Below are 13,373 nucleotides of genomic sequence, written 5' to 3'. Positions count from 1 at the left end.
GGTAAAGAGGCAATAAAAAAATAAAACTGCTATTCTTGCCTAGTTTTTCCCAACAGCTCATCTCCCGCTGAGCCAGGCAATATATATATTCATTTCACCTAGGCAATTAAGAAAAATAAATGGAACTCTTTTGTTCACACAATGACAGATTTACAAAATAGAAATTGAAAATACAGTTTATCCAGGGCACCACTTATTTTAGGTATGCCACAATATGGTTGAGGAGGAAGGAATACTCCATAAAAGAGCATGGTTTAGCAGGAACATGCCATAGAACAAGATCACTAACATAGTTATTCAATTTCTCATTTCATAAAAGCTTTATTTTTATTTTATTGTATTAGACAGAATGTATCCTTGTAATTTGCACTTGTTAGAAACACAGGACTTGTAAAATATCTTCTGAATTCTGAAGTCCTTAGTTATTTGCAGAACATATGAAACTAGCCCTAAATTCCCACAGCATTATTTGAAGAATGTGCCCGAACTGTGTCTGGAAGGATGACTGAGAGATCCAGTCTGTTCCCTGTGCTAATCTAGTCACTGGATGCTAGAGTAAGTGTGCCAACACACAAAGGGATGATTTCCACTATGCAGCACCTGTCTACTGTGGACTAGACACATGGGAGAACACATCTTTTCTCTTGGATTATTGAGGGAAATGTCTTTCAGTCCCTACATATTTTGGGCAGATTTAACTTCAGGTTAAAGGCTCTATAACCTTGCATTTTATTACTATTACAGAGCCACTCTGCCAGCTTCCTATCCCCTGCCTTCCCCTCTCCAAAATTAGAGGCATCAAGTTATTTACACTTCGCATACATCTTAATACGTATCTAAACTATACAGTGACTACTCTTATGCAACTTTTTGCTTCGAACTCAGTTCCACAGCACTAGATTGTAAGAAAAAAAATCCTTTTTAGTTCTGATACGACACTGAGAAGCTGCCTAATTGTAGTACAAACATGTGCAGTTCAGCTCCCTGCTGAACAGCTCAGGGCAAGTGCCCTTCAAGTACAAATATGTAACAGAGCCTGGTGATGTCTTCCAAGGGAACATGAAAAGGCTGCTCCGCATGCCCCCACAAGCTCCAGAACCAGCTCAGCGGCTCCAGCAGCTGGGGTGTCCTGGTGCCAGCAAGGCCGGGGAGGTGGAGTCTGGAAGGCATGTGGGTGCAGCTACCTGAACGTCTCCTCGTCTCCTCGTCTGTATTGTTTCAGGAAAAGCATCCACGAAGGCTGTCAAACTTTACATGGACTGGAGAGGCTTTATGCAAAAATGCCCGAAGTGGAGCTTAGTAAAAAGCAACTGAGGATAGGACCTAACAAGATTGGGTTTGTTTGTGCCAAAACCACTAATTATCAGATGAATTATCAAATATTATGTCTGTGCTCGTGCTGTGACAGACACTGCAGCTATGTGAGGCAGGGAGTACAGCAGTTCTTTGTGTGTTTTTGCTAGTACAGCACGATTTCTAGTTATTTGGCAATAAGCCTCACTTTAAAGATGTTCTAGGTCCAGCTCCACCTGCCCTTTTCATAGCTTTCCAGGGCTGCTGCCCATTCCTCTCACCCCATGCTGGCATTGATGCCTGATTTAACAGTGTTGATGCTGAGATCAAACTAATAAACTCAGTTGAATACTGACTGCTGAGTTTGTCCTGAGCAAGGCAGATGTCTCCGCACTAAGCTCCATTACTCCCCTGCTTCCATTCTGATGCAGCCCTGAAATACTGGACTTAGCCCTGCAGCAAGCTAGCTCAGATTAAAAAGAAAAGTTGTGCTTTACATCTATGCCTTAAAGTACAGGAGACCCACCTCCACTTCTAGGCGCCAAAGGTGTCATATCCGTGTGCACATGTTCAGCCAAGAGTGCAGGTCGGCACTAAGTGAAAGGTTTGCAATACCCTGCAGTAATGGCCGGTGTGTCACGCGGATGTTGTTGGAAACGCCATTTTTCTGCAGAAATGAATTACTCACTAGTTGTTGTTCAGGCCGAAGAGATGCTAAAACTGCTCATTCAGTTTCGACATCACAGTGACATAGTTGTACTTGTCCTGTTTCCTGGAACTGTTCAGCTTACATCCATAAGGGTTCTCTGTACCTCTCTCCAACACATGGTATAAGCCCCATAAAAGCTTTTCTCATTTAACTGTCTTCTACAGAGGATTTTGTAAATAGGAAAAGGGGAAACACAGAGACCCAGGCACCCTTTTAGCGATGCTGTGTCAATACAATGATCACTAGGTCTAGGCTTATTGGTGACAGTTTTTCTTCCCTTCAATTTATGTTACAGCCCGAAATCACAAAGCTGTGATCCCAGAGAACCTCCTTTGTAATGCATATCAACTTTTGTTGTGCGTCTTTGTTCCCAATGTGACAGAGCATTGTGGTGCCTGTGTCCAGGGAGCAGGTTCGCTTTATTGTTCTTGTAAATATGTACTGCTGGGCACAGCTTGGTGGAAAGCATTGAGTTTGTGCATGACTGACGCCGACCCGGACAACTGCTCTGACCCCCAGCAGATGGTGGTGCAGGGACTGCAATGATCTGGAAGTAATAGCATGTGCCATTTCTTTTTGTTTGGAACAGACAGCCAGACCCTGCGTTTCCCTCCCCTGTGCAGCAACAGCTGTATATACAGTACAAACTGGTGAAACCCTAACTGTCACTCTTGTCTTCCTCTTCTGCCATTAATCAGAAAACCTTGAGTAGTGAGACTTCATTGAGATTAAACACTGTATGAACACCACATGGCTCTTTCCAGCATGAATAAAATTGTGTGCAGCGGGGCATAGATTAATTGCTTTCCTAGAAAAAAGTGAGTAATAGTTAAAAATATCCACCACCCACAATATTAAACTCGATAGCAGTGGATTTGCTGTTTTTTAATGTCCACACAGAAAAACATAAAGCGCAAGAGTCAGTATTAACTAAGAATTTTAACTTTTAAATTAGAAATAGCTTCTACTATAGCTCTAATAAGTTTTCATTGCCATGTGTATTTGTTTTTTTTACCAAGGACCAAAATAAGTGTTTGTTTTGAAAAGAAGGTATAAAATCGGTGAAAGTCCATGAGTGGTGTTTTTTTACAAGGCCACAGGAGATTTATTGCTTCAGAATGATAGCAGAGCAGTTGGTAATTGTTTTTGTGAGTGAGAGGCCAGATTTTTTATAATTTTATATGGGATATCTCATTGGAGGTCAAAACATGGCAAATAACAGCATGTCGGAGTTAATAATCATCCACAGTATGTTTGGCCTGTGTTTCATATCACCATAAAATTGTCATGATGGTCTAGAAGGGAACTTCCTCAGGATGGATGGAGTAACTGCTCCCTGATCCTCCTCTCCCAGCCCCACCTGAGATAGCTATTGAAGTAAGGGGGGGCTGAAAACCAGCCACGCTGTAAACATTGTATTTCTGGCTGCTATAATGCTTCTGCGAGGCTTTCAGCTAGCAGGTCAAAGAAAGAAAGACCTGCAGCACTTGACACGAGGAACACAGGTAGGACAGGAGTAATGACAAGGAAATGCATTTCTTTTTCCACAAAACCTCCTTTGACTTCTTCCCTACTCTATACCAGCATAAACACCTCTTGAAGATGTCACACACAAGACCCTCACTGAACCTCTAAGCCCAGGTCAGTGTCTCAGGCCAGTGTCTCTCAAACTTCCCATGTTAATGAAATATTCCTGGGAGGACCTAAGATCTCCGAGGCTGCAGCATCACAACACTGCAGGTTACAGTCAGTCTCTGCCACTGGGCTGTTGGCTAGGATCTATGTTTCTCATTACCATTCATCTACAGATTTCATCCTAGACTTGAGAAATAACCTGGTGAAGTTTGTTGAGATGAGCTTTAGTTCTGACAAGCCACTGTTTTCCGAGATAAAAACGTTAGAAAATCCCTGTTTGCCTCTGGTATGAAACTATTTTGTGTCCATCACCTATCAGAGTTGAATCAAGGGAAAAATGTTTCAATTTCTTGTTACATGACCTTTAATGGAAATTATTGTTCAGTCTGAATTCCTTCCAAACTTCCCTGATCTTGTTTCTAGTTGCACTACCTCAAACGACAAACACTTGAACAGAAGTAGCTTTACTTTCCTGACTAATCCCATTAGTTTTAATGAGTGTAATCGCATGAGTAAAATTATGCATGTGCTTAGCTCTTGGCAAGGTCAGTGTACGTAATAAGCAGAAAAACAAACTGATAAGAAGCCATGAGTAATAGAATGGCTGGATATCTGGATTTCTAGAAAAAAGAAATAGCTGTCTGGAACATTAAAAATGAAACACCACCACTTGTTAAGATTAAAGCAGATAAAGTGAATTTTGAACCAAGACTGACAATAAATGAAATTACATAGAAATTCTTTAATTAATTAGCATCTACGACACATCCTCAGTTACCTCCATAACAGCTATAAGCTCATTACCTTAGTTATGACTTATCTGTTCATCCACTCATTTATACAAAGCTCATCAATACGATATCCAAGCACTAATGAACTTTAGCATTGAAAGGTCACGTGAAATCCCTAAAAAGGAAAAAAAATCAAAAGGTCATTTTATTCACAGGTGTCAGCCACCCTGGATCTGTGCAATAAAATATTCTCAGGCAACTTGTGTGGAATTAATTTTCATTAATTACTGCCAGAAACAGTCCTTCTTTCTTTACGATGAGTATTATGGAAAATGGCCTAAAGAACAAAAAAGGTTCAAAATGAGAGTGGTATGAAAGCTAGACGAAGTCCACAACAACTAGAATTTGTACAACTAGTCTTGACAAAAGAAATAATCCAAATGTACGTCAACATGGCAGTATTACAAGATACTTATTTTTTAGGACTACATGTTCTTTGACCATGCCTTTAGACTACTTTTAAAAAACTCTTGCTTCAGGATTGTGTATAACTTCCTCAATGCTTTAAATAAAGAAACGGCACCAAACCAAGTATTACCTTCATAGCCTGAGGCCATGGACATTCTCTGTAAGCAACTAAAACCATAAAATTAGTTTAACATCTTCATACAAGACCAGCACGAGGCTTAACTGTCACTAAATTCTCCAAATAGCGTTTACACAGTATCTAGCTTTATACTTGTGAAGCAATTAATTTCCTAACTCCTCTTTTTCAGCTATAACTAGGAAAATTCTGGTGTGCACATATGGGTATGTAGAATTACAGGTTAAGGATTTCTGTCTGTGTTTCCTTCCATTTGACATAGTGTGTGGTTATGACTGGGAGTTTGACTTTCACAGTACATAGTAAAATGGGCTGGTTTATAATGTCAAATAAGTTTTAGTGGTAGTTTTATCAAGAGGTTATGTGCAGTTTGTGGTTTTCTTTTAGAGTAGGCAGCTGAGCTCTTTTTTTGTACTTTATTATAGTTAGTCTGAAATTCCCTTAAGCACTATATCCGGCAGAAAAATGTGTATAATCAAAACTGTGGGTTTCTTTCATGTTTCGCTGAATGAAATGAGTTTTCATTCTTTGAGGGCTTTTCCAAAAACATATTTTACTTGCAGGTAAAGGTGAAGCATGTCAGCATACCTTTTTTTCAGAAAGCCTCATAAATGAAAAGCAGACTAGCAGAAAAAAAAATCGGCTCTAACTCAGTCACTGAATTACAGCCTTGGGTGTGAGCACATCTCTAACAGTGTAGACGGTAAGCTAATATACACCACAAAACCAAAAGAAGGGTGACAGCACCTCTGGTTAAAGAGCTTTCTGCATAGAAAGACATGTGCTTTCACATTGGTTCAGAACTGTACCATTGCAAATTCAATTTGTATTTATATATGAATAAAATCGATAAAGCATCCGCAGCCATATCACAATCTTTAAATTTTCCTTTTGCTTTGTTAATTATTTGTGATAATTCACTGTCTAACTGACTAGTTCAGTCTTCCCTGTCCTCTTGATTTCAGTGTGATAGAACTAATTTCCTTTGGTTTGCTCTGCTCAAAGTCAGTCCTACAGGCAGCAGACAGACTGAAAAAGAACTCTATCGTCTCTAGCTCATTTTGGAAGTGTGAAGATTTTTACACAGTTTATCCTGCTGTACTCCTTGTCAATAATGACTCTATAAACCTGCACACTGCAGTTTCATCTTAGAACTGGTTTGGTGTGTACACACACTAACCACAGCACAAGGTCAGGGCGGTGTGGGAGCCATGCTCCTGGCAGCACCAAGGTGGGACCTGGAGAACCTCTGCCTCACAGGTTTTTATGGTGGCAAATGCTGGGGTGCAGGGACCAGACGTTCCTGGTGGATGGTGGGCAGGCTCTGCCAAGCTCCAGGACATTTTGCTCTCCAGCTGATTCACAGGTTTGCTGAAGTCTAGTGGTACCTGCAGGGTAGGGGATGGGGAAGCTGATGGCACCAGCCACTGCTGCAGAAGAGGGCTATGTGTGGAGAGCAGGCCCAAGGGAATAAGCTGATGCCACATGTAACTGGTGGACAGGTGCACGAGTGGAGAGGAGTGTTGTGTAAGAGAGGGTCAGAGATGGATAGCTGTGTCTTTGAAAAGCACAGTAAAACTAAGGAGAAGAGAGATGCAGGATGGTTTTCAAGCAAACAGAAAGAAAACTTCACTGAATGGAAAATAACTGAAAATACTTTTCTGGGGCAAGGCAGAGAGCAAAATTTAATATAGTGCAACATTGTCTTATCTGTGTTCTAGAAAAGTATTTAAAAACAAAAAGTTACAGAAGTCAGTCATCAAGCTATTCACGCTGTCAACCTCTATAACCACATGATGTTATTACTGTTAACCTCATCTTCCCTCCCCCTCCTTCCTTCCTATCATTTGTTATACTCACTTCTTGCTTCTTGCCTTTATGAGAATGCTCTGAAGGGACTGTACTTGTTTGCAAAGCACACTAGAGTGAGGCTCAAGGCTGACTGGAGCTTTTGGGAACCACCACTCTAAGGCATACTTACACCTTAACAGGTATAGAGATGCAGACTGAAATTTTTCTTTGCACTATCATCCTCTCTGAGGTTATGACACACAAATCAAAACTATTTAACAACACCCCTGCTGCAGATTTCTCAACAGCCTATCCTTTATCCCTATCCTCCTCAAGGCAACGTTGCAAATCCTCTGAGCTATGCTGAACAATAACTTCCATTCCAAACAGCAGAGGCACTTCTGACACTGAGTTGTCCAGCCAGTAGCTGAAGTGATAACTTTTGTTGGCATATACACTGAACTTCAGATATAAGATATGCTCTGTGGGCAACTGCCTGTTTATTTTCTTTCCTAGAGACGCGGTTAAACCACATTGTACATCCTGTGCTTATAAAATTCCAGCGGGGTTGTATCACAGCACCTACTACTAGAATGTGTGATTTACACCACCAGATACAAACTCCAACATCTTGAGATAAACCTGCTGCTTATAACGACAATTCAGATAATTGTGCGATTCTACTACCTACCACGTTTTTTAAGATCATTGGATTTTATAGGCTGCTAGGATTTTGCACACCACACCATGAGTTATTTTTTATAAAAAAACACTCAGTGGGGAAGGGCACGCTTCCCCCTTTGTGTGTTCCTTTTTTACATGCTTGTGCTAAGCACATAAGAAGCATGGGATGCTGCTACATAAATGAATGTAGGTCTTCTGTCTTCTCATATTTCTCCAAGCCAATGAGGCAGGAGGCAGTTGCCAAACAAGACGCCAGACAGCATGTTAGCTAGTACTGTGCCCAAAGGAATGAGCTTAGGGGAAGCCCAAAGCCAAGGCTGAGCTGGAGAAAGTTTGGTCCAGACTGGTCAAACAAGCTGTTGAAATACTCAGCCCAGTTATCATCTCTTGCACCCAGCACTCCCTGCACCCACCTGCCTTTCTGCTCCACACCTGCACATGTCAGTGAATCCAAAGAGGGAGGAGACAGTCCCATCTCCCAGCTTACAAGTGAGAGTAAACTGGATTTCCTTCTTTAACAGCCTTCCATTTTCCAAGGCAGATAATGATTCTGAGCATCCAGCTGGAATCACCTGGCAGACTGTCTGCTTGGAAGAAGGCTGAAGCCCAACACTTGTTGAAATCACGTCCTTCAAAGGAACCCCCAAGCTGTGCTTTTCCAAATAATCTCTGAAGTGATAGGCCTGACTCAGAACCCTTTCACCAACCTCAGCAGGGCTTAAATCAAAAAGTCAAACTAACAATTTGCACAGCAAACACAACATTTCAAATAGTGCAAACCTTGTATTTAAATTTTGGGTTCTACCTCAGCTCTGGAAGTGTTTACATTCATTATAGACCAGAAAGTGGGTCCTATTTCCCCAAGGTACTAGATGCCTCCAATTTCCAATATAATCAATGGGAACTGCTCACATTCTACTATATGAAATAGAAAATTTTAGCAGCAAGAAGAAAATTCAAAGCATGAACAGTATTAAAAAACTCTCCGTGGTTTTGTTATCTTTCCTTCCACCAGCCACTCACATAATTTCAAGCTATTGTTTTTTCATTTGAATAGTATTCCTGGCCTTTTGAACTACACATTGTTTATACTCAAAAAGAAAAAAAATCAACGGTCATTTGTTTTATAATGTACCTCTGTCAGTGATGGAAAGGACTACAATAGTCTCTGTAATTATTAATTCTTTAAAATAACATATCTGCTCCAGTATCTAATTCATTTGATTAGTCATCAAAATGCTTTCTTTGTAAAATATTAAGAGTCTAGACACTGCAGATGATACTGTTCCGTATTTTTAGATTTTCCAGTTTGATTCAAAACGCACTAAAAGAGGGGCCCCAGAAAATGACCATCTAGAGACGGTCCATGGCAAACATCCAGAAACCATTCTTAATGGAATGGAGCTAGCACGAGCTGAGATCATTCTTTAGCCTTGGGAGAAAAAAAAAAAAAAAGAGAAAGAGAGAAGATGTTTTTAGGAAGAGATTTCCAAAGGGATTATGAGTTGCTCTTTGCAAACAATACAGAGGATTTCCAGTATGCATTGTGCTTTTGCCGAGAACTGTGCCTATGAGGTAGCCAAACAAAGTCCTTTCATACCTAATGAGGAGGGGTAAATTAGGATGGGGAAAGTCCCTTAATGACAGCAAACAATAGGTATTTGTACAGAGAATAGAATTACCACAAATTTACTTCCCAAGCAATCTCTGAAAACATGATTTTACTCATCTGAGACATTATTCATTGAATTAGTATTAGCAGTGGAGAGCATACACAGCATTACTGAAATGTTATCTTTTCCCCTAACCTGGGATACAGGAGAGGTACAGAGATGATATAATAAAAATGATGTGGGTTTTGGAATCTCAGTAGATCTTTATATCGATTTGTGCTTGAAGTTCGATTGACATGTTACACTAAAGACATAGAGGAAGTTGGATGGACAGGAGAGAACGTAAAAGAATTAATTTTTGGATGGATGATCAAACCCTCACCTTGAAATAGAAATGTTGTTAAATGAAACAAAAATTGGAGTCTTCTGTATTTTTGTTATATCAAAGTGTTGGAGCACATCCAGGTACTCTCATTTTGCAATACCTTCTGTTCCCATGCCTCTATTCAGCAGTCCAAGAGGTGACTGCAAGGTTTACTTTATTGGTTGGAATCTTAGCAGACTCAATAACCTTTGTCTGCTAAATGAATCTACCTTATGCATTTTGGTTGCAGTTGACAAAAAATTATGAAAACAGGCTTTTCATTTAAAACTGATTTTTCAAAAAATGTGATGTAACCTTTTTATGTACAAAATTGAATAGATCTTTCTAACAGCTGTAACCCAGCCTCCTACTGTCTGTTTTTATTCACTATGTGAAACAGAACTTCTTTTCCATTTCCCACTGGTTTCTGAGCTCTGTATGAATTAATGCCAATAGCATCTTGGCTTGTAGCAGAAATAGTGTGGCCAGCAGGACCAGGGAAGCGATTCTGCCCCTGATTTGGCATTGGTGAGGCTGCACCTCGAATAAGGCCCTCGCTATAAGACTTAAGGACATTGAGGTCCTGGAGTGTGTCCAGAGAAGAGCAACAAAGCTGGTGAAGGGGCTGGAGAACAAGTCTTATGAGGAGCAGCTGAGGGAACTGGGGTTGTTTAGCCTTGAGAAGAGGAGGCTGAGGGGAGACCTCATTGCTCTCTACAACTACCTGAAAGGAGGTTGTAGAGAGGAGGGTGCTGGCCTCTTCTCCCAAGTGACAGGTGATAGCATGAGAGGGAATGGCCTTAAGCTGTGCCAGGGGAGGTTCAGGCTAGACATTAGGAAAAGTATCATCACCAAAAGCATTGTCGAGGGTCCCCATTCCTGGAGGGATTTAAAGGATGGGTGGATGAAGTGCTTAGAGATATGAATTAGCAGCAAGCAGGTACGGTTGGGCTCGATGCTCTTCTCCAACCTAGTGATTCTACGATTCTGTAACTTTTAAACTCAATAAACAGGAATGAAAAAGCATTTGGCCTGTACTGCCTGGCAGTGCCAGCACCAGGGCTGCCACAGGCCCCTCCGGCCAGCGGGCTTCGACTTTCTGCATGGCTCAGGCAGTTCCCGAGCTGCCCCGCAGCTCCCCATGGGGCTTCGGTTCTGCAGGATTTGTGCAATTCGGACAGAGCAGGCACATCCCTGCTGTCCCAAGTGACAGGGGGCAGGACAAGAGGGAATGGCCTCAGGCTCCACCAGGGGAGGTTCAGGCTGGACATTAGGAAAAAATTTTTCATGGAAAGGGTCATTGGGCAGTGGAACAGGCTGCCCAGGGAGGTGGTGGATTCACCTTCCCTGGAGGTGTTTAAGGCACGGGTGGACGAGATGCTGAGGGGCATGGTTTAGTGTTTGATAGGAATGGTTGGACTCGATGATCCGGTGGGTCTTTTCCAACCTGGCGATTCTATGATTCTACCCCGCACCGACACCGCCCCGCTCCGAGCTCCCAAGAGCGCCCTCGCCTTTTTTCACGGGGACTGGGGGGGGAAGAAAACCTCCTCCCTCCTCCCTCCGCCGCTCCCCCACCGCCTCCCGCGCCACGTGCCGGGCCCGCGGGCTGCACGCGGGAAGGCGGCGGCGGGGGGGGGGGGGGGGCCGAAGGAGGAGGAGTTCGCCGATCCCCTCCCGCTACGCCCCGAATGGTTCTGCCCTGCACCCCCCGCCCACCGCGTCGGTCGGTCCCTCCTCGCCGGCCCGCGAGAGCAGAGGGAATCCCTCGGCTCCCCCCAGCCCCGCCCTCCCCGCGCTCTCGCGAGAGCCGCCCCCAGCGCTCCGCTCAGCCCGCCGGCTGGCGGCGCGCGGCTCTCGCGAGAGCTCGGCGGTTCCCACGCTGTTCGCCTGTTGTTGTCTGAGGGGAGAGCCCGGGCGCGGAGTGGGCGGAGCGCGCGCCACCGACACCCCCCCCCCAACCCCAGCAGCGCGTGTCTGCCGGGCGGGCGCGGGCGCACGCGCGCTGCGGGCGCGCGGCGGGGGCGGCTCTCGCGAGAGTAGGAGTTTTGGCGAGAGTTTGTGGAAGATGGCGCCTGTTGTGACAGGGTAAGTGCGGGGCGATCGCGGCGCCGCGCCGGGACCCGGCGCTTCCCGCGGCTGCCGCGGCGCCGCCGGCCGCGGCTCCCTCACCGGAGACGCCTCCGCCCGCCGCTCCGGGGCCCGGAGCGCTGCCCCGCGGCGCGGAGCCCGAGCGGTGGGGCTCTCCGCCCGTCCCCGGCGCGGGGTCCCGGCGGCGCCTCCCTCAGGGCTCGGCGCGGGGCCGGCGCTCGGCGCGGCCGCTCGGGGGGGAGCCCCTGTCCGAGGGCTCCCGGGCGAGCGGCGGAGCGGGGACCCGGCGCCCGCACGGGGTCGTTCCCCCCGCTCCGTCGCCCCGGGACGGGGTGCCCCGCGCTCCCTCTGCCGCGGACCGGGAGCGCTCGGACAAAGGCTTCGGCTGCTCGGGGTAGGAGAAGCTGCGCGCCCCGCTCCTGCTGCGGCTCGGCCCCCCTCGCAGCGCGGGGGCCGGCTGGGGGTCCCCGACCCGGGGTGTGAAACGGGGCGGCTCGGTCCCGGCTCCACCGAGCGCCGCTGGGCTTTGCTGCCCTGATAGCGGTGGAGAGAAAGGGCACGTCGGAGCCCCGGCCGGAGGGATCCTCCGGCCGGGGCTCCGACGTGCCCTTTCTCTCACACCTTACACACCGTTCCTAGGGCTTTGTCGAGTTTCCTTCGCTGCCTTCCTGCTCGTGTTGCATTGCGGTGCAGGGTAGCAGCCTCCCCACCCCTCTAAGCCACGCTGGGTCATAATGAATGATAGTTGCCATCCCTTTCAGTAGCGCTGGGTAATACTTAATCACGGCTAGCCAGCTGCAGCATGTGTCACTGCAATCAGTGACACCCTTTTAGCCACCTACAGCTGATGAATAATAACAGATCCACTGCTGGTATTCAGTATGCAATCTCACCTGCAGTGTTACATTGCACATTGCCATCCTCACCATATCTTGAACTGTGTTGGATGTTGTAAGTGCCGTGTCCTCAATTTTGGACTACGCTGAGCGCATGTAACCTCCCTCTAGGTGTTGAGGAAAGGGACAGTTGGGGAAAGAACAGGCGATTTATATTCTCTGCCTGTTCATTCCAAATGAAATCGTGACTGGTGAAAGTACTGCTGTGTGAACCTTATTTTATGATTTCACAGTGTGTCTGTGACCTTCTGTCTTCCCTGTGGGATTACATTGTGTACACCATTGGCTCTGTGGTTAGAGAGCAACAGCCTGCTTGGGGGTGGGGTGAAGTTGGTGGTTGATGCTTTTGTTCTCATGGAGAAGGTAGCAGTATGGTATTTTGTTGTTTTGTTTGGCTGCAGCAGTGTTTCCAATTCCTCACTCTTGTTTGTCGAAAACTAAATTGAAGCTTTTGCTCGATTTCCCTCCTGATAAAGGCATCTTGTGACTCATACACGTTTTCCCAATTAAGTGTTCTTAAGGGAAGCTTGTCTTGTTTGTTATGGTTCCTGGAGTGTACTATTTTAGAGGTTAGAGTTGAAAGAAGGGAACAAATGCATTTAAAATTTCCTATAACTGTTAGTCTGGACTCTAGTTAGTGGTTAAGTTTTTCCATGTTTCTGTTAGTTTATTCATCTGACTATTTGGGCTCCTTTCCTTTTGTTCACTGATTATTACAGGTTTGTCAGAAGTGTTCTCATGTTTGTGATGTTACTTTTATCCTCCTTGGAGACCTGTTAAAATGTTGGCAGTAACAGTTGTAGATTAATTAAAAATAAATTGTCAGTGTGAATTTAGGAAAAACATAATTTTAAAAAGTGAAAAGAAATTGTGGCTAGTTCAGGGTTATAATGCTAAATCAGTAGTCCTGATTTTTTATTGTTAAATATTTTTAGCATTGGTAAGATGAAGTCTGTTAACTT

General features: G+C 44.8%; 1 protein-coding gene across 2 annotated transcripts in view; it reads left to right on the top strand.

The window, feature by feature from the left end:
- The window catches only part of RBPJ (recombination signal binding protein for immunoglobulin kappa J region), a 147,144-nt gene that overhangs the window by 80,222 nt on the left and 53,549 nt on the right, over window positions 1–13,373 (top strand). Inside the window, exon 1 of one of the 2 annotated variants that reach the window (XM_069856219.1) lies at window positions 11,399–11,512. The exons of the other annotated variant lie outside the window; for it this stretch is intronic. Within the exon in view, the coding sequence (XP_069712320.1) occupies window positions 11,493–11,512 (20 nt within the window). The 5' untranslated portion in view covers window positions 11,399–11,492. Of the gene's footprint in view, window positions 1–11,398; window positions 11,513–13,373 lie in introns of those variants that run through there. 2 annotated transcript variants of the gene reach the window in all.

The sequence above is a fragment of the Phaenicophaeus curvirostris genome, chromosome 4 (genome assembly GCF_032191515.1).
Source record: "Phaenicophaeus curvirostris isolate KB17595 chromosome 4, BPBGC_Pcur_1.0, whole genome shotgun sequence".
NCBI classification, from domain to species: domain Eukaryota; kingdom Metazoa; phylum Chordata; class Aves; order Cuculiformes; family Cuculidae; genus Phaenicophaeus; species Phaenicophaeus curvirostris.
The sequence above is the reverse complement of the archived record's forward strand: the minus strand, read 5'-3'. Positions and strand labels throughout refer to the sequence as shown.